This window comes from Anser cygnoides, chromosome 16 (assembly GCF_040182565.1).
Source record: "Anser cygnoides isolate HZ-2024a breed goose chromosome 16, Taihu_goose_T2T_genome, whole genome shotgun sequence".
NCBI classification, from domain to species: Eukaryota; Metazoa; Chordata; class Aves; order Anseriformes; family Anatidae; genus Anser; species Anser cygnoides.
In genome coordinates, this window is record NC_089888.1 from 286,652 (window position 1) to 306,269 (window position 19,618).

General features: G+C 52.0%; 2 protein-coding genes across 4 annotated transcripts in view; both read left to right on the forward strand.

Annotated features, from left to right (window-relative positions):
* The window catches only part of SLC35C2 (solute carrier family 35 member C2), a 69,237-nt gene extending 57,312 nt beyond the window's left edge, over positions 1-11,925 (forward strand). Inside the window, exon 10 of the transcript XR_010825292.1 lies at positions 11,787-11,925. The gene's annotated coding sequence lies outside the window, so the exon portion shown is untranslated. The remainder of the gene's footprint in view (positions 1-11,786) is intronic.
* The window catches only part of CDH22 (cadherin 22), a 79,706-nt gene that overhangs the window by 14,589 nt on the left and 45,499 nt on the right, over positions 1-19,618 (forward strand). Inside the window, exons 1-3 of one of the 3 annotated variants that reach the window (XM_013198519.3) lie at positions 12,605-12,723; positions 17,244-17,313; positions 17,837-18,131. In XM_013198519.3, coding sequence (XP_013053973.2) covers positions 17,311-17,313; positions 17,837-18,131 — 298 coding nt within the window. In that variant the 5' untranslated portion in view covers positions 12,605-12,723; positions 17,244-17,310. Of the gene's footprint in view, positions 1-12,498; positions 12,724-17,243; positions 17,314-17,836; positions 18,132-19,618 lie in introns of those variants that run through there. The other 2 variants (XM_013198518.3, XM_066978220.1) reach the window with 2 other exon arrangements.

Genomic DNA, 19,618 nt, shown 5'->3' on the forward strand with positions numbered 1-19,618 from the left:
GGTAGTAACCTTTTAGTCTGTTATAGATTGGAGAAAGCCTTTATTTACCAGTGAGCAGTGTGCTGTGAGGATTGCCTGCTTAGAGACCTGGCCCATTTGCTCCAGCTTGTAGGTCCCCAACAAGAGGGTCAAATTCCTCCTAGCTGTGTTTTTGAGGGTGAGGTGGGCTTTGCTTTGAATGAGTCCTGGGTGGCAATTCAGAGTCCCTTTGGAGTCTGTGAGGCTCTCGTGGCCCTTGTCAGGAACACCTTGTTACTGGCCTGGTTCTGCTTGAAGTGCAACCTGAGGGATCTCAGAGGGCTCCAGTTGCTCTGTGGTGGGCAACTGTGGTGGCTCAGTTCCCACTGGAACTCCTCCTCCTTCTTGGAGAAGCCAACTCTCAGATTTACTTTTCCGGTCCTGATAGCTAATACGTGCTTCTCATGTATTAGACCCAGCTACCAGGGTTATCTGCCAACTGCAGTGGATTTTTCTGAGCAGTGCTGTCTCTTAACAAAGCATATTTGCTTCCTGTTTGGGGTATAAGACTGTACAATGTTCAACTTCAGGTTCCTCAACTTCTGTGGTACCAAGATTCCTTCTCTTTCCCCATTGTGGTTTCTCAGTAATTTCTGGAGAGCAGAAAAGTTTAGGCCTGGAGCTGCCTCTTCAACATACCAGCAAAGCCTGTGTTTAGGCAAGACAGCACTGCTCAGGTGGTGGTGGTTTGATGGCAATGGCAGTGCAGTTTGGAGTGACCCATGGTGGTGTGGTGCTGTCAGCCCAGCTGGGCGTGGATGTTCCAGGGGCAGGTCTGGTAGATCAGGAGGCTGAGGAGTGCAGATGCAGAGCAGTGGATTTTGGCATGTTATTGTTGCAGAAACAATTTTCTTATCTGTTCTACTATCTTGTTTCTAATTCTTATTTAATGAGCTCCTCCGAAAATAAGAAAAGCATTGGAACACTTTTCTTAAGTGTGAAAGATCAGGCTGAAATTGGCATTGAAGAGACTAATTACTCTCATTCTTCCACCTTCCTGACAGCTGTTTACTGCTGCGGAGCTTGTCCTGAGGTGCTGAGGAAGTCCCTTGCATCTTCACAGGCTGCTTTTGGCCGGAGGTATCAGCAACAGAACGTCAGCGTCTGCTTCTGATTTAGGCTGTGAATGACTTAATTGTCCTGTTATACTGGCAGAAAGCACTGTTAAAGGTGCAGGTGTGAGACCTGTGGTGCAAATCCCCCAAGACTTGTTCTGCTTTTCACTGCCCTTGTTCTCTCCCTGTGACTTCCTAACTTCCATGTGGATGCTACGATGACCGTGGTCTTATCTTAGGAAGGGCAACATGCTGATGAAGGAAGACACTTCCCTTGTCTCATACACACTAGAAAGAGAGATCATGTCTCCTATCATAAAGACTGAGAGATTTCCAGGAACAAAATTGCCAAAAGTATTAAAATATATAGGGAAGAAGAATGATCAGCAGCAAGACCTTCCTGAGAGTGATGGGTACCTGCCATAGTATTTATTTAACTAGAGTATTGAGTCTGAGCCTGACCTCAGACCCCAAGCAGTAAATTGAAGGAAGCTGCTTTGAACCCTTCTGGTTCAATAATACCCACTTGTTATTCTCTGTAGGAATTTGGGGGGACTTGCAGGGGAGGTAGAGAGTTGCAGACAAGAAAGCTGTGAACATCTTCAATTTTCTATTTAAGCACACAATATTGAGTGATAAATAATTCATACATCTGCCAAACATTTGATTAAAAGAACCCAATTCCTTCCACATTTTTCAAAGTCTAAGAATTCCATTTTGTGTCTTTTATTTTAATCTGTCCTTTAACTCCTATCCAGATGCCCACTTGTCTGGTCTGTCAGCCTTGATTCCACTCACCCTGCTTCAGGCAGCCCAGTGCTTGTGCCGTTACTTTCTCATCACTTCTGCTGGCTTACAGGGGCTGAAGGAGTGGCCGTAAGTGGGGTGTAGTGATGCTGATAGAAAGCACTCTCACCTGAGGTGAGGGGAGTGAAGGTGGTTTCTATATGTCTTTGGACTGTGCTTGGGAGATCAGCTCTGGTGGTGGCAATGGAGGCTTGGGGCTGTTCTCTGCCCTGCTGTATGGGAGCACTGCTGGCTCCTCATGAAGTGCAGTGGGTCATAAAAGATGGGAATGCAACTCCGACTCTGTACAGGGCATTTGTTAGGGGATAAATTTCAGATGTGTCTAAGATCCAGATCCTAAAATCAAAGACCTGTGCTGACCTCTGAAGCTTTCTCCCCATGGTGGAACGTAGTCCACTCCAGCAGCTGTTACAGAGATGCTGCCAGTGGCTGCAGGTGTTTTCCCAGTAGCTAGCACCACTCCTCCTTGGTCTGTGGATGCAAAGGATCCCTGATGCCCTTTCTGCCTTTGGTGGCATGCCGAGGGCAGGGATGTGCAGGAAGCGTGGTGGCTGAGTTGATGTCCAGTGCTACAGGCAGGCATTGCAGGATCAGCAATGTCACCTCGTCTTGCCCAGCTAGGGATGGTGTCTCCTTGTACTCTTTCAGCTACACCTGGGTGATAATGCCAATGCCAATTTGGCACTGGCTGTCAGTTGCTGTTTGGCCAGTCCCCTGGCTCAGTGCTGCCCTTCACAAGTTTCTTGCAATAGCCTTGGCTAGGATATAATCTCATGTCTTTTATGGATTTTGCTTCCTACATGGGCCCCCTTGGCATTTTCTGGCAGATCATGATTGAACTCATTGCTTGTTTTTCACTTTCAATCTTTGTCAGATCTGGGCTTGTGGCAATGGGACATGTCCTTTTTTTTTTTTATTGGTTGTTTGTTTTTGTGTTTACCCTCTTGGTTTTGTCTGCACTCAGCCCTTGAGAACTGATTCTTCTGCTGCCTCTGCTAATGATCCTGCTCTACCAGCCTTTGAGAACCTGAACAGATAGGTTGTGTTTCCTTTCTCTTCTGCAGCAAATCAGTGGGTCCTAGCACACAGCTTTGCTATGCAAAGGAAAGAGTAGTTGTGCCCTGTCATCGCTGAGTGCTCAAGTGCTTTGTTTTGCTTTTTTGTTAGTACTTCAGGCAGTTAGTCAGGTTCACAGGAAAGAGTGCCTGGCCTGTGATTCCCTGAATCATCCTTTGGGATCAGCCTTCTCTCTCCCGTTGGATCAGAGATACGTGACGCTTGGCAGGGTGGCAGCAGCAGCAGTGTCCGCTACATGGGTTGTGCTCTATGCCAATGCATGTGTGTTACAGTAACGACAGCCCAGCTGTGCTGGTGCTGATGGGTGCTCCCCGAGCTGCTCTAGGCTCAGGCTTTAGCACTGCATTGAACTGGCAGAGGGATGTGGAGGCAGGGCCTGTTGGGGCTGTGTTGTTGCTCTGGTGTCAGAGGCTGCTGCTGCTGGAGCTGACTGGGGATTTGTGAGGTGGGGGAGACCTCCTCTCTGGGATGAGGGAGGGAAACACCTCTGACTGCTCTCTTCGGAACCTATGCTAGGTGTTGTGTGCGTGACTGCAGCAAGCAGGATCCCGCGGGGAGCGGTGGGAAGGTCGAGGGAGTGGGGTGACTGGTGGGGGTTAGCAGAGCTGCGTGTAACAGATGGGCAGTGCAAGCACTTGCAGTACCCGTGCTGAATGGGGCACAGGGAGCACCTGGTGTGCTCTAGGGCTTTGGGGGCAGTGGCTGCCGTTCCCAGGGTCAGGCAGTTTCTAGGCTCTGGATGTGGACAGCAATACTCTCTGGGTGCTATGGTTTCTCCCATCCAACCTGCCTCCTTGGCAGCCAGAGGCAGAGCTTTTGCCTGCTCAGCTGGGACAGCAATTTGTTTTGGAGACTGACCACTCTGCCTGGTTAGTCAGAGCTGGCTCCTTGCCCTTGGGAACTGGCGGGTGCAGCTTGCTCTGCTCAGTGCGGCAGCTGGGCTGCGGGTGCGTTGGGCGCAGAGCCGCTCCACACCTTCTTTTCATTCTTGGCTTAGAGGTGGTTTCTCTCAGGCCTGGGAAGAGCGAATTGTGTATGTAGTCAGGGCAAGAGGAAGTTGTCTTTGCTTTCTCCTCCTCTGAATTTGTTTTTAAAGGCAAATTAAAAGCATTGTATTCACGTAGACAAGGCATGAAAATTCCGTTTTGGAAAAGAATCGCTGCAGAGCGAGACCGTTATGGCTGTAAAACCCTCTTCCCTAAGGCAGACTTTGAGATTTTCTTTGTAATTAAAATTTCTTTGAAACTTGGACCGAAGAAGATGTAGAGGAAATAATCTCCTGAACTTTGAAAAAAACTTTTTTTTTTTCCCAAAGACTGCATGCATGAGAGCAAGCATTTAACAAATACTGTTCCTCCCAGTGTGTCTGATAGCAGAAAGTGACTGAGCATGAGAAGTCAAAAGGTCATGAATAGGTCCTGCTCTGACAGTTGCTGCGCCATTTTATTGGAATTTCAAAAGGCAGCATCAGAGGGGACAATAATTAAACTTAAAGCAACTTAAAAAGAAGGGAGAAAATGGGTGTTTAGTCATACGGTCCTGAGCATTGTGTAAGTAGAAATTCCTCTGGAAAAAGAGCTTTACCTGAAGTGTGTGCAAGTTCACCTGGGAAGAAAAGCAGAGGAAGAAGTCCTCTGGGAGAATAATTCCAAGGAAACAGAAGGAGGAAGCCAAGAGATTTACTTCAAGAACAAGCACGGCTAAATTTTCACTAAGTATAATGGGCTTTCTTCCCTGTTGTCAAAGCTGTGGCTGGGGTGACATTATATCATTATCTGCCTGTTTCATGTGCTCTGGATCAGGACAGAAGACTTGCTGAAAGGCAGCTTGCTATCAAACATTGCTTTGCAAAGTCTGGACCTGCACTTGGGATAAGTTTATCTGGTAGCTGTGGTTACAAAGGCCTTTCGCTGTGTAAGCAAAAATAAAAGTAATTTAAATATCCTCTTTCAAAAGCCTCTACAGTTACAGTTTTGAATCTCTTGGCCACTTATCTTCAGCATTTTTACTCACAGTGCCATTCAGATCAATATCTCCAGCCATTTCTATATTACTTGATTGGTAAATGTGTTGAGATTATGGAAAGGGCACCGAATTAGAGTGTGCCTTGTGCATGAATTTCAGCAGAGGGGATGCTGTGAGGGGGGGTTCCAGAGCTTGCAGTGGTGGCAACCTGTCTAGCCTGCAGTTGCTCTCCCTGGTACCACATTATTCAGACAGGATGTCCAGCTTTGTTTCACCAAAGTATTGGACCTTAAGTGCTGTGTCACTGATGGAATCTGCTATGGAATGGGAACTTGCAGTGCAGTGGCTATGATCGTAACTGCTCTTGATGTGAGTGGGCATTCTGCACCTTTTCTGTCACTAGTGTTGATGTCACTTATGGAATTTGTGAGGCAAAATGATGTATTCCAGCCAAAAACACTTATTTATGGTGGCTGTAATGGTGCAGAGGGGATGGTGGTGATGTTGGTCCATAGTATATTAAATCTGCAGAGCTGATAGGGCTGAAAATCCGTAAATCTGTAAATCTCCAAATCTGTAGGGCTGAAGCTGACGGGTGTTGTGACTATTCTGTTGTCCAGCCCAAAGGGGTACTTTTAAAATGCCTCTCGGATGCTAAGAAGGAGCTGTGGGAAGATAAGGGCACATAGATGGGTGCTTGGGCATGGTGCAGTGGTCCACAGTGGGTGTGGTACTGAGGTGCATTGTTATCAGAGGCAGTGTGGGGGACGTCGGGCACTTGTATACATTTTTGATGTGTGCCCATGTGGCCTGCTCTGGAGTTGACAGCATCACATGTCTGGCAAAACTGCCTCCTCCCTCTTCTCTGGATTTTGAAGAGAAGTTCATAAAAGTTTTTTTTAAAAAAAAAAAACTCATCTTGTCTTACAATATCCAGTACAGAAAGTGAGCTCCAGAGAGCCCAAGTTCATGTCTTAGCCCTAGGCCTGGAGATTATGAACCATCTTAAAGCTTTGTAGCAGCCTTGCCGTGCTTGTATTGCCTCCATGCATCAGATAGTGGAAGTATGCACTAGCCAGCCTGTTCCTTTTCCCAGGAAAGGGAGCATTAAGTGGATTTGAATCCTGTTTAACAGGAGGAGGCACAGTTACACGCTGTGTGCTGCACTGCAGGCAGTGTGAGAAAAAAAATTGCTGGTAAAGTAATGGCAGGCTTTTTGCTGTCCCGTATCCCAGAGAATTGTCTGAGGCTGGACTGGCATGCCACCCATGCTCAAGGTGTGAGGCAGGTGGGGCTCCGTGTGGCCAGGGATGCTGACTCTGAGCTGGCACTAGTGTGGGCCCCAGAGCTGTTGTGCTTATGTTTGCAGGAGGCCTCAGCTCTTCCCTCGTGGCTGAAACAGCTGGTGAGTGTGTGTGGTGCTGGGCTCCCTGCTCTCTGCCGTCGTTGCTGTGTGCAGGAGATGGCAGAGCTGCCCTTCAGGCTGGCCTGCTGAGCTCCTGGGTAAAAGCACATTTGATTCAGGAGGTGTTGGGCAGAGAATGGAGAGGTCTGCTTGGTACTGGAGGTCTGCCCCCCTCTTTGGAGGGGGTTTCCAGCTGGGCTTATGTACTTGGGAAAGAAGCTGTCAGTGTGAAGCTGTACTCTTCTTGCCACTCCAATGCTGATGCACGTCTGGCTGGTTGCTGGGGAGCCTAGCAGGAACTTTTGTCTCTCTGACTCCTGTCCTGGGTTGTCTGCAAAGGTGCTGTAGTCCTGCCTGCTGGAAGCATCACTGTGAACTGCTGGCAAGGCTGCGTTTGTGCTCTACATCTATCTCCAGCCTTCTCCTTGTGTCTTCCCATGCTCTTCTATCCACTTTCCCTGTGTGGCAGCTATACTTAGTGCCAAAGCTGATGGAGCAGTGCTAGACCAATGTGGCTTCCTCGTGACTACTGAGGAACTAGCTCCAGACTAACAAGACTGGGATGCAGGAATGCTGCAGCTCTTCCCCAGTGCCTTTGTCCTTGCCTGCTCTGCACTTTGGAAGCCAGTGGGGAGCAGAGCATGAGGAGATGTTGGCAGCATGAGAGTCCACAGGCTCCCAGTCTCCAGCAGTGAGGTTGGGTGTCCACATGCCTGTGCTAGAAGCAGCAGCCAGCCATCCTGCAGGCTGTCCCTGCGGTGCTGTGGTTTGCCCCTTCAGTGTTTGTGGGCTGGCTGGAGCTGGGTAGCTGATGCCCTGTTTGAATGAGTCCAGCCCCTGGCTAACCGAGCCTTGAAGGCCATGTCTGTGCTCCAGGGGACTGGGGCTGAGCTGTCGTTTCTGACCAGCCACCTTCCTGCCGTAGCCATTGCTTCCTCATGTCCACTGGAGCAGGCCTGGCACTGTCACAGGCAGGTGATGCTCTGCCACAGGGCGTTGCGGAGCTGAGTGCCTCCAGGCATGCAAAAGCTCTCCTGCCTTGCTGCATCCTTCAGAGCTGATGGTGGGCTCTGTGTTTTCTGATGATTGTAAGGGCTTGTCTCAGGAACGATGCTGGTGTGTCAGACCTTTCAACATGGCTGCAGGCATGGGGAGTGCTGTGAGCTCCCAGGGCACTAAGTGGCTTCTGGCCAGAATGGCAGGCTCTGGGCTAGTGTAGCACCACTCCCCCAGCTCTGGGACTGCAGCCGTGTTGAGCAATGTTACAGCACACTGCAGGGCTGTGATGCATCAGGCAGTGCTGCTTTCATCTGCTATTGCCTGCCAGTGTCTTCCCCTTCCCCTGCCTTCTTTCCCCTGCATCAGGCTGCATTTGTAAAATGAAATAAATATTGACACGGACGGGATGCTATTCAATTTGTCCTGATCACTGGGCTGCGGTGAGTTCTGACAGTGCAGAGTGTAAAACATAAGCTCAGGATGTAATTTCTACTGTCAACATGATGTACAGTACGACTGTGCCAAATACACACCGACAAACTGCACAAGCTCTTGCGGGGAGGAGAGGGGGAGCTGTGCTGATAATTGGGAAGCGGGGATGACAGAGCAGCAGCAGCAGGAGGGAGGGCATCTCAGGGTGGTGCGAGAGCCTAGTGCTTTGCTGCGTGCATGAAAGCCTGCCTGGCACAGCAAGAGCCCAGGCGTGCGGCCATGTGGGTGCATGTGTGCTGTGCACCTGCAGCTGTGGGCTGCTGTCTGCTCAGGATGCTGTGCTGGGGGCTGAGTCTGGCTGCAGCAGCTCCCACTTAGTTATTTATGGCTCTGCTGCTCACGTGTGGCAGCGAGAAGTGGCACTTCCAGCTGTTGGTGAACGTTCTTGAATAGTGTGAGGAAATAAATGCTGTGCTCAGAACTTTCTGTGGTGCTATGGGGGTACCTTGAATCCTGCTGCAACAAATACACAAGCAGGGCTTGGGGATCTGGGTTCTTTGCCTCTGGAAGAGCTCTGTGATGTGCCAGTCAGAAAGAAAGGTGTGCATGCTGAAAAGTGACTCAACGCTGACCCTAGCTGTGACTGAAGCTTTGACAGAAGAGAAATAGGCTGAGAATTTATGGGTGGAGAAGAATCTAGTTTGTGGCATTGAGCCTAGCCAGAGATGTGTCTCTGTGTCTGTTTCTAGGTGGCTCTGAGTATCAAGATCTGGAGCGTGCATTGGGCTGGGTAGAATCTGGGACCCAAGTACTTGGCAGGTGCATTGAGAGAGACTGGGATGCGCCGTGTCTGTCGCAACCCATAGGAAGAGCCTGCAAACAGCTCAGCTGAATGTAGCTGAACTTCGGCAATATGAGACAGCCCCTAGCAAACCACATTAGCTCAGGCATAGCAGTAAGATGAGAAATCTGTTAAATGTAACAAGCAGCATAATGGCTGGGACTCAAAACACAAGGTTGTGGTTCCCACAGCAACGGCAGCCCAGCCCATGCGCGCTCAGCGGGATGCTCCTCTCCATGGCAGTCGCAGCTCGGCAGAGTGCTGAGATGCAACAGGGCTGAGCAAGTTGCCTTGGGAACTGTGGGCCAGCTCCTCCGCCAACTGGGGAGTGGCCCCGCTGGAGCTGCGCTCGCCTACTGCGGCGCCTTTTGCCCTTGCGTACGCTTCTCTGCTTTGCTTTAGTGTGTGCATTCAAATTGCTGCTTTTACTGGTTTATTGACAGTGTTTTGGATTTAGTTGCTTCCATTTATGCGTTGTAACTCTGGTGAGGCTGAAAGAAAATGCACGGTGGCAGTGCAATGCCATCCCTGCATGCATACAGGGCTAGTCTCTGTTGTATGGCTCGGGTAGTCAGGTCACGGTGCGGAATGGCGTGGTGAGAGGAACAGGGGTGGCTCCTACCGCCCTCACTGAGCCAGCGTTGGTGCTGCCTGCTGGCTAATGTTACTTATCATGCCTGCACTTCACCGTTGTGCTGGCTTTCCTTCAGCTTTGCCGCAGGCTCAGGAGGTCTTCAGTAATTGCAGAACTGTTCTGTCTGGTAGTGGGTGGCATTGCTGCCCTGTAAGGCTTCTGACAGGGCTTTATGGAGCAGCCTGGATGGCAAGGAAAGAGAGGGCCTCACGGCAGGCAGCAGGAGATGTCTACAGCTGGTGACTGCTTCTCCCTAAGGCTCTGCTTATGTAGTAGACCTTGAGAACATGGACAAATGGGCTATTTGTTAAGTTCTGTTTCTGGCATCTGCATTTATCAGGTACAATGTACTTGTACAGGGACTTTGGACACATCTGGAAGCACTGCCTGCAAAAGTACTGCGGAGTAGCAGGGGCAGAGATGCTGGGTAGGGGGTTCTTCCCAAACTTATTGTATGCCCTGGATGCTGGCTTGAAGCTCTTGCTCTGGCACGACTTGTGCTATTCAGTTTATTGACATCTCTCACTATCTGGGGAACTCACTCTAAAATAGCTATAAATTTCCCAGATGTGAGAAATTGGAGAGAGACTGTTTGTGGCAGCGATGCTCTGTATCTTGTTTTATGTATCTTCTATATATCCATGCAAGAATGATTAAACAGTTTTGTATGTGTCCTGTTATTGTCATTGTGAATCTCCTGCTCTGACGTCTGATGCAGGTGGGGCAGCTCTAGAGTAGGGACTTTTGCATCTGTGTTTGATACATGAAAGGTGCAGTTGCTTTACCCTAACACACTTATAACAGTGGGAAGGAACAAGCCAGTCCATCTGTATACAAGTCATCCTACTCCCCTATATGTAGTCTGCCATGTTAAATATTTTGTCATGTTTGATCATAGGGATTTTTGCCCCTATATTGGCAAGTGTAACTGGCCCTTCTGGAGCAGTGGCAAGAATTGCTCCTGCGTGGGGAGGCCTGACTGCAAGAGGGAGCTTTGCCGTTGCCAACAACCTTATGTAGTTGGTATGAAGATGTCTTAATAAGAAACTGCCCATCAGGGGAGAGGGGTGGGAAGGAATGTTAGTACTTCTGCACCATGATTCCTAACAAAGAAATACACTGGAGACTCTGTGCTCCTTGAAGCATGAAGCACACAGGGCTTGCATGTGTGAGATATGCGCATGTGTGCACAGAATACAGCATGCGTATGTTGAGGGAGAACTGGCATGTGTCCACCCAAACAAGGCACAAATATGGACAAAAAGGAGTGACTGTGTACATGAGTGCTCTCAGCTGTGCATGTGATGAAGTATGAGTGTGAGCCCTTGTGTGTGAATATATCTGTGCGCGTTGCATGACACACTACATGTGAGCCATTGATAGGCAGTACTGAATGGTGTCAGGCACTTCCTCAGGTCAAATGCCCTGTGCTTCTCAGTGTTTGCCCAGACAAGGAAATGCAGAACGAGTAGTGCAGCTTGTTGGATGCTTTGAGAATTTGCCCTGTAGCTGCGGTCACAATAGGGGAATGGCAAGTGCAAGGAAGGGCTAAGGCAATATTTGCTAGTTTTCCCTGCTCTGAACTGCTAGGGCTGTTTAGAGTCATGCAGGGGGCTGCGCAGAGCATGGTCCAGGCAGCTGCCCAGTTGCCCTTCTCTAGGGAGCAGATGCCTATCTACTGCCTCGTGCACATGGTCCAGGATAGTCCCTCCTCTTTTCCCTCTGCTATTTAGAGTAAGAGATGACAGGAGAGTCTCTGCAAAAGTAGTGAAGGTGCGCATGCTTCACGAGCAATTCTGGCTGTGGCTGGTGTTGCAGAGCTCTGGTGGAATCTCAGGAACCTCAGGGTGTTGGTAGAGGGAGAGACGGATGCTGTATACCTATCCCCCTCTCCCCATTGAGCTTCCAGTGAGCTTAGTTGCTTGTCGAATGCAGTTTACCCTTGGCCCCAGGTCTCATGTCACTATCCTTAGTATCTCAAGTGTGGCTTGAAACTTACTGTAGAACCCTTTCTTAAAAAATGTTTTCTTTACTGTCAGCCAGGTGGTGAGCCCTTGAACAGGTGCTTTTCTCCTAGCCTGCAGGTGCAGAAGTGAGGTGTCAGGAACACGAGACTGGTGGAGGGGGCAGGACAGCCAGCACGTCCCACCATCAGGTGCTGGCATCCCTCAGAGCAAGCTGTGCCTTTGCACGCAGCCCTGGTGAGCTCTGGCTCTGTGCAGCGGCAGCAGCGGTGAGGCCTGGCTGGCAGGAGAGCTCGTGCCTCCTTGGCGAACGGGGCAGCATGGTGAGAGGCACTCTCGGAGCTGGACCTTCTTGGTCCCTGCTGGAGCAAGCATCTGCAGCAATGAGAGATCTGCTGCTTGCTCCCCACACCCACCCCCGCCTGTCGGCCCTGCAGGCCCGGCAGGGATTGCAGGGCCAGGCACTGCTGTGGGGCACCTGGGAGGTTTGTTTTTTTTGGGGGAAGGGGTACTGACTGAGGGTGCAGGGGCAGTGGGGGGGCACAGAGCCCTGCTCTCGTACCAGCACTGACACCTTGGCATTTTCCAGGCTCCTGGGGATGTTGCTGGCTGCCCTTCGCCTCCCTGTGTGAGCTGGCAGAGGATGGAAGCGACTGGCATCAGCTGGGCCAAGGACCCTTCACCAGGTGCTGGGATGTCACCCCCCTGAAGACGGGAATTACAAATGGGCTCGTGAGCAGAGCGCACAGCACAGGTCCCTGTGCTGCTGGACCCCTCAGGCCACCACAGCCCAGGCAGAGGCTGGCCACAGCAGCTCGTCCTCTTAACTCCTCTGGGAAACCTTGTGTGGAAAAGCTGTCCCTTGCGCCCTGTGGATTCTGGTCCTGGGCAGCTGTGCCCCATGCACGGCTGTGGAGCTGCCTGCCTGTGGCGGGGCAGGCGGCAAGCTGCAAGTGACCCCGCTCCCTGGAAAGGCCGCCGGCAGCTGAGCTCGGAGCTGTGCAGCCCTGTCTCTGGGGACAAATGCCAGCTGCCAGACTCTTCTCTGGAGACCCAGGAGCAGCTTGTGAGGCAACAGCATTGACTGTTCTCATGCTAGCAGTGGGTGGTCTGGAACGCCTGCAGTTGCAGATGTGACTCTAGCCCGCTGGGATGGGAGGGCTCCAGCTGCAGGACATGGCATGCAGCAGGGATGGGGATGCTCTGCAGTGACTGGTGAGCCCAATGCTGCTGGTGTGGACTTTCCTCCTACTCTTCCCCTAAGGATGCCAGTTGCCTGTCCAAAAGCCTCCTAGAGTGCAATGGCAAAGGGTCTGCAGGGCTTCTCGTGGACCATGCTGCTGCTGCTCTGTGCCATCCAGGAGCTGGGGGCCTGGGCTGTGCACACTGCAGCAGAGGGTCCTGGCCTGGGGCAGCCAGGGGACCCCGCACTGCTGGTCAGCGGGCGAGTGAAGCGTGGCTGGGTCTGGAACCAGTTCTTTGTGGTGGAGGAGTACACAGGCACGGAGCCACTGTACGTGGGGAAGGTAAGGTAACCCTATGCATCCCGGGGGCTGATGAAGCCTGTGCAGAGCAGGGCATGCTGGCAGCATGGTTGAACCTGGTGGGGGTGAGGGGCCCTGCCTGAAGGCTGCTCACAGAGGCAGTACCCTAAGGACTGGGTTTGTAGGAGCTCGTGGTGTGCAGCGCTGGGTGTTGTGGGGGCAGTGGGGAAGGCTCAGCCCTGTCTCTGGGAAGGCAGACATGCAGACCGTGCTGGGCCGGTGCGATGGGCATCTGCTCACACTGCTCCATGCCTTGTCTGGGAGCTGAAGTGCTGCTGGAGCACCAGGAACTTCCCGCACTGGCAGTTGCTGCAATAAGCACAGCCTTGTCTTCCTGGAGTCGTTCAGTTCCCCATCCTGTAGTCCCTTCAGCATGGGGATGATGTGCTGTTTTTTGTGGTTTTTTTTTGTGTGTGTGTTTTTTTTTGTTGTTTTTTTTTTTTTTCCCTTCATTCCTCCCTGAGGCTCCCTGCTGGTCCTGGAAGGACTGTGCTCTGTTGGACCTGCAGGCTGCAGCTGTTTCTGAGCTAACCATCTGAGCAGACTGGGGCTGGCAGAGCAGATGTCCCACTCTAGTTGTGGCGTGAAAACCCAGCTCCTGCATGTGGCCAGAGGGAGGTTGTTTCAGGATTGATGCATCTCAGGCTGGCCTGCACAACGCAGTGTGGAAGGTGCTTTGTCTAGATATGCAGGGCTTGGAGGGCTTATGAGGGCCAGCACTGGTGATAGAGCTTGCCAGGGGTCTGCCCATCAGGCCTGTGGGTGGGTGCTCCTTAGCACTGGCCAGGGGCTGCACCGTGCTGTCTTGCTGCCCTTGGGGCCGGTCTCACACTTGACTTTGCACAGGCGGTGGCACCGATGACCTTACCTAGGGAGGTGCTGGGAATGTTCAGGCTTGTAATCATCCTGCTCCGCTGTGAGAAGGTGTGATAGCAGGCACTGAGCGTTCTGGTCTCCCCACCTGGAAAAGACCTGGTTGTCCCTCACCTCTCTGCAAGGGAGTGACTCTTCATGCTGTTCTGGCTCTTGCTGTTGCTATCACACCCTGCAGAGGGGCATGCTGGCAAACCCAAGGCAGCCTTTGCTGGCAGAATACAGTGCTGTGCAGGGCAGGACTGGATCTGTCATTGGGAGCTTGCTACTTGCCTAGAGTGTGACCTCCTGGGGCAGGGGGATGCTGGTTATGGACATGGCATCCTGAGGCTGGAGGAGTCAGGCTGAGAGACCTGGGTCTGTTCAGCCTTGAGAAAAGAAGACTGAGAGGGGATCTTATCAATGTTTACAAATATCTTAAGTGTGGGAGACAGAGGGATTTGGCCAACCTCTTTTCAGTGGTTTGTGGGGACAGGACAAGGGGCAGTGGCCAAAAAATGGATCACAGGAAGTTCCACACCAATATGAGAAAGAACTTCTTCCCGGTGAGGGTGACGGAGCACTGGTACAGGCTGCCCAGGGAGGCTGTGGGGGTCTCCTCCTCTGGAGATATTCAAGGCCCGTCTGGACACCTACCTGGGCAGCCTGCTCTAAGGAACCTGCTTTTGCGGGGGGGTTGGACCCGGTGATCTCTGGAGGTCCCTTCCAACCCCTACAATTCTGTGATTCTGTGAGCCGTTCACCTTGGGATTGCTGGGCTTTGTCCTTTTCTAGGAGTTGTGGAGAGGCTGCCATGTGGCTCTCGGGTGTTTGGAGGACGCCCTTTTTATACTGATGAAGGCAGCGCTAGCTGCTGGGACCAGCCCCAGGGGAGAGCTGCTCCTGTGGGGACACGGGCTCTCCCCAAAGGAAAATGCCCAAGAGCTCATGCAGCAGGGCTGTCTGATGGCCTCGACTGTCTGGTCGTGAGTCTGGAGTAGGCTTGAAAATGGGCTTCTTGGCTGTGGGCCAGGTGGAATTTCAGCAGTGATTTGTGTCCATTTCAGCAGACACTCGAAAGCCGCACTCCTCTGCCAGGACGCTCGATGCGGTTACAGTTAATTCACAGCTCCTCTGGGAGGTGACTCGAAGCATCAGGCCCTGTCAAACTCCAGAGGTAGCCTAGCAACAGCCTCATCTCCAAAATGAACCCAGGAACCTAAAACTAACCCATTTTACAGTCTCTTTCACATCATTCAACGCATCACCCGCCCCACTCAGAATAAAAACCAAGCTGCACCAAAAACAGTTCCCTGTTGATATTGCTCCACAGAGCTGAAAGCAGCCTGGGCCAGGCTCTTTCTGCGCCTGGGAGAAGCTGTGGTGCCTGCCTGGGGAGGCTGGGAGCCCCCAGCCCTCTGGCTGAGCCAGCTGAGGAGCAGGGCTGAGTGCGGGAGCCTTGCAGACACGGCGCTGCGGCTCCCAGTGACGTGGCTGGGGCCTGCCCTCCATGGATGCCTCTTCCACACCTCCACGTGTTCTTCGAAGGGCCAATGCCGTTTCCATAAAATCTGGGTTCTCTAGTTAATCCTTCTTCTGAACTGTAATTTCCCCTGAGGCTACTGTCAGTTTGATGTGGATTTCTTTGTGTGTGTGTGTTTTTTTTAATAGAATTATGGGGTCAGCACTAGTTACAAACTTCTGCATGTGGACAGATCTATTTTAGATAGAGGAGGGGATTAAAGGGAGAAAAAAGGAGATTTAATTAAGTTGCTAATATTTAAAGAAAATTGATGAACTCAGGCTTTATGAGTTGGAGCAAACAGAGTGCGCCTTTATTACGGGCTAGTTTTTGTTTGATTTTCTTTCTTTTCCAGCCCCAAAGTCATTTTTATTTGTGTATCTGTGCTTCCTGTTTAATCGCTTTTAATAAGGAATGTGCACCTCTGTTCACATTTAATTTTGTTTTAATTATTAGCAAGTAATTAATGGCTTCATAAAATTCTTGGGTTTAGCCCTTTAGGCTAAGGGAACTATTTCCTGTTTAACAAACTGAAGCACTCTGTTGTGGGCACTCTTGTCCTTGGGCAGAGGAGCTGAGCCATGGGGGAGGATTCCCTCTCAGAGAATGAGGCAAACAGGGGTGGGGATGCGGGGGGGGTTCCGGGCACGGCTGCCCCTGAGGTTCAGGGTCTGTGCTGCACCAGGGCTGCCCAGCTCTGCTCGCCTGTCCTGCTTGGTGGCGGCGTGGGAGCGTGGCGCTCTGTGAGCCCGGGCAGAAGTGAGCATCCCCAGGACGTGCTCTGGGCCTGCGCTCTGCAGCATCTCCCCCCAGATGCCTGTAGTCAGTTTTCCAGCCCTCCCCCATTAGTTGTTGTTTAGCCAAGCAGCACAGATTTAGCTCTTCTAATCTTCCCTTGTAAATCAATCTCTACAGCCCCCTGAGCCCAGGCTCCATTTTTCTTCCTTGCTTTCCAGTTTTCGGGGATGCTGGTGTCTGCTCCAAGCAGTCAGCAATGAGCAAATATGTAAAGAGGATGTGCTGAGAGCTCAGTGTGGTGCAGGGTGGTTGATCTCTGGCCTAATTATTAATCATGAGGCTGGTGTTCAGCAGGAAAATGCGGGTTTCTGTTACCTATATTGAACAGATCAGGCGCACCTTCTGTCTGAAAAGCTTGATCTCTGATGGAGTAATAGTGAATGTTGTGGAGATTATATCATGGAGGAGGCAGCATGCTCTCCAGCAGCCAGAGGGCTGGTGCAGGATCTCCAGGGCAGGATGCTCCTGCAGACCAGGGCAGACCATCCCTGTGGGCGCTTTGAGAGCCGCTGCCCTGGCAGGTCTGCACAGTGGTCCCAGATCATCACAGTGGTCCCAGGACACTGCTGGGCTCATGGCTGTAGACACTAGCTGAGCAAAGGCCCACATCCTGGGCAAACCTAGGGAGGTGTTTCAGCATGGGAAGTAATAGGAGAACAGTTGTATAAAATGCATTAAATTGTCTGATGTGTGGGCACCTCGCTCATGAAATAAATATATAAACTGTATCTAACAAGACAAATATAATAAAGGCATCGTAAAAAAAAAAAAGGCATCTCTGGTATAAATTCTTGCTGGTAGAGCTGTATGTCTGAAAGGTGGATTATAGAACTGCAGTTTGGAAGATTGAATGGCCCATAAACATTTTCATATTTCATTAGCCGATTAATGGACAGCTTTTTTTTTTTTTTTTTGAGGGGGTGGGGAACTTTGCTGATTCTAAGCAGAAATTGCAGGTACCAAACGAAGACAGCTGATGAAACCTTTCGGGGGCCCTGTCCTGTTATGGATTGTCCCAATTAAGACCCGTGCTGCTCTCTGTCAAGATGCATTCTGCCTGTCCAGTTACTGTTAATAGATTTCTCATAAGTGGCTGGATTGTAAAAACCTCGTAACTCAGTTTAATGCCACCAATAAAATTACCTCTGGACGTCTGGCCTGGATTCCAGTCAGCTCCTAGTCCATGGGGAGCTGCTGTTTACCCTTTCTTTTCCTAATTCCAAACATTGTCTTAATTAGAAAATGAAGTGGAGATCGACTACAAAAGCACCTTTCCCAGGGTCTGTTTTTCATTCTGAATGCAGGCCTGATTTGCCTTGTTTCACTGCAGGCTTTGTCCAGGCTGGCTCTGGGTGTGATGCTCACAGGTAGGGGGGCCTGCCAGCACCAGTGCCTGGATGGTGAGTGTGGCTGTGGTCAAAGCAGTGGGCAGGGAGGGTGGGCTTTTGGGCAACTGGCCAGGTAGGTGGGGGGCTGATGCTGGTGCTGAGCTACCTTGATACCCCAGTCTGCTGTGCAGCATGGGAGAGGTGACCTCAGACACTGTCTCTGACCACAGGAAAGCCTCTTTTTTGAGGGCTATTGTTGAGTTGTCCTTCCCTTTGTCAGCATCTCCGAGCCTTGTTTTTGGGGGATGGGGGGGGGGTTGTCACTTGGCATGTGGTGTGGTTGGGTACCAGCAGCATTTGTGATCTGCCAAGCTTATAGTGACAGAGGCAAGACTGATGTTGTGGTGTGTTTCCCCACCACCACGTGCATGGGCATCCATCGTGGTGCTCTGTGTGGTTCTCCAGTCCAGTGGTGGCAAAGCGAGTGGATGGGGTGTCACACAGGGGCTGGGGGCACCTTGCGCAGGGGCTCCACAGCTGTGGGGCATGAGCATGGCCCCAGCCTGCTCCCACTCTCTCCCTCTTTCCCTGGCAGATCCATTCAGACTCGGATGAGGGGGACGGCTCCATCAAGTACACCATCTCCGGGGAGGGTGCAGGGACCATCTTCCTCATCGATGAGATCACAGGTGATATCCACGCCACCGAGCGCTTGGACCGGGAGCAGAAAACCTTCTACACGCTGCGGGCTCAGGCCCGTGACCGGCAGACAGACCAGTTGCTGGAGCCCGAGTCCGAGTTCATCATCAAGGTGCAGGACATCAACGACAGCGAGCCGCGCTTCCTGGAGGGGCCCTACATCGGCAGCGTGGCTGAGCTGTCCCCTGTTGGTAGGTCTCCTGGGCAGCAGGGGGGAGGGAAACCTGTGCCTCCCCTGTCAAGCCTTGAGCTTGCTGTACCCCACAAAACAGGCTGCAAATAGCATGGATTCCAGCAGAGACCAGAGCCGAGGAGCCAAGAGGGACAAATAAATAAGGTAGCTTAAGGAAAACAAGTGAATAAATCCTCTGAGCTGATTGCCAGCCTGTGGCTGTGCGCTCAGTCTCAGCCCTAAGCTGTGCCCTGGAGATGGATCAGGGAGGTGCCGGCTGCCCACTGTGCCTTTGCCCTGCCTTTGCTCAGCCCCTGGATCCTGGATGCTGTGGACAGGGGATGGGAACGAGCCCTTGCATGCCAAGGGGCCCACAGCTACCTGTGGTTTGCATTAACCTGAGTGCCTTCTCTCCTGCTCTGCCTGCCTGTGCCCTAGCCCCTCCTGCTGCACAATGCAGCTTTGCTGCTCACCCAGAGCCCCATGGCTGCCTGGCTCTTCCCTTGAGCATCCCTGTGCAGTACTGCTGAGCCCTCTTGACTGATTTCTGGCTTTCCTCCAAGGGGCCAGGCATTGCTGAGATCAGGGAATTCATGCCCGATGTGATGGAAGAGTGGCTTCCTCTGTGCTACCGCTAGCCTGCCCTTCCCCCTGCTGCCAGATATCTTTAAGCCTGCTGATCGTCAGCCTGGATGGTGTGCCGAGCAGTAGCAGGCTGGGACAGGTGCTGTGAGGCTGCGCGAGTCCATCCCCCAGCGGCAGTGGTAGGGGCAGTGAGCTTTGCGCTCTCCTGAGCATTGAGAGGGATACAGGGAGGGGATGCTGTATCACTGCCCTTAGCCCCTGTGCTGGCCCACCAGTGGGTCCCCAGACTGCTGAGCAACACTGGGGGGGGTTGGGGAGGGGGGGACACTGCCCGGCCCCAGGATGTCACTCTATTCCCTGCCCTCATCAGGTTGTTATCCCCCATCGATGAGCCAGAATGCATAGCAGACGGTGTGTGCAGGCACGTGCTTCAGCAGGGAACTATAAATCACTGCTCTCTGAAGGCTGTGTCAAGGTAAAAGGCAGCCTGCAAAAGACTGACTGGCATCAAAGATAAGGCAGGTTGCCCAGCGTTGCCAGCAAGGGATGGACAGGGGAATGATGGTGGCAGGAAGGCAGCACGCAGCAGAGAGGAGAGCCCCTGGGGAGCAGAGCTGAGCTGTGCAAGGGGCTGGGCAGGTTGTGTGAGTTGCCAGGTGCTGCTGTATGCATGCAGGAAGATCTGGCCAAGGAGGTGTCCTGGAAGCTGAGCTCAGGGGATGCTGCTTGGGTCTGCACTGCCTCAGGACAGAGCTCTGGGTCTCCATGATTAATGTACAGTATATTGTGAGGCTGGCGCATGGCCTCCAGCAGCTACAGAAGTGCAGGAATTGCCTGCACCAGGAGTTGCTGTTGCCTGGGTTGCTGTTGGCGGATGGGAGAGCATACTCTCACGAGGCATCCCAAGCTCTCCATCCTCTT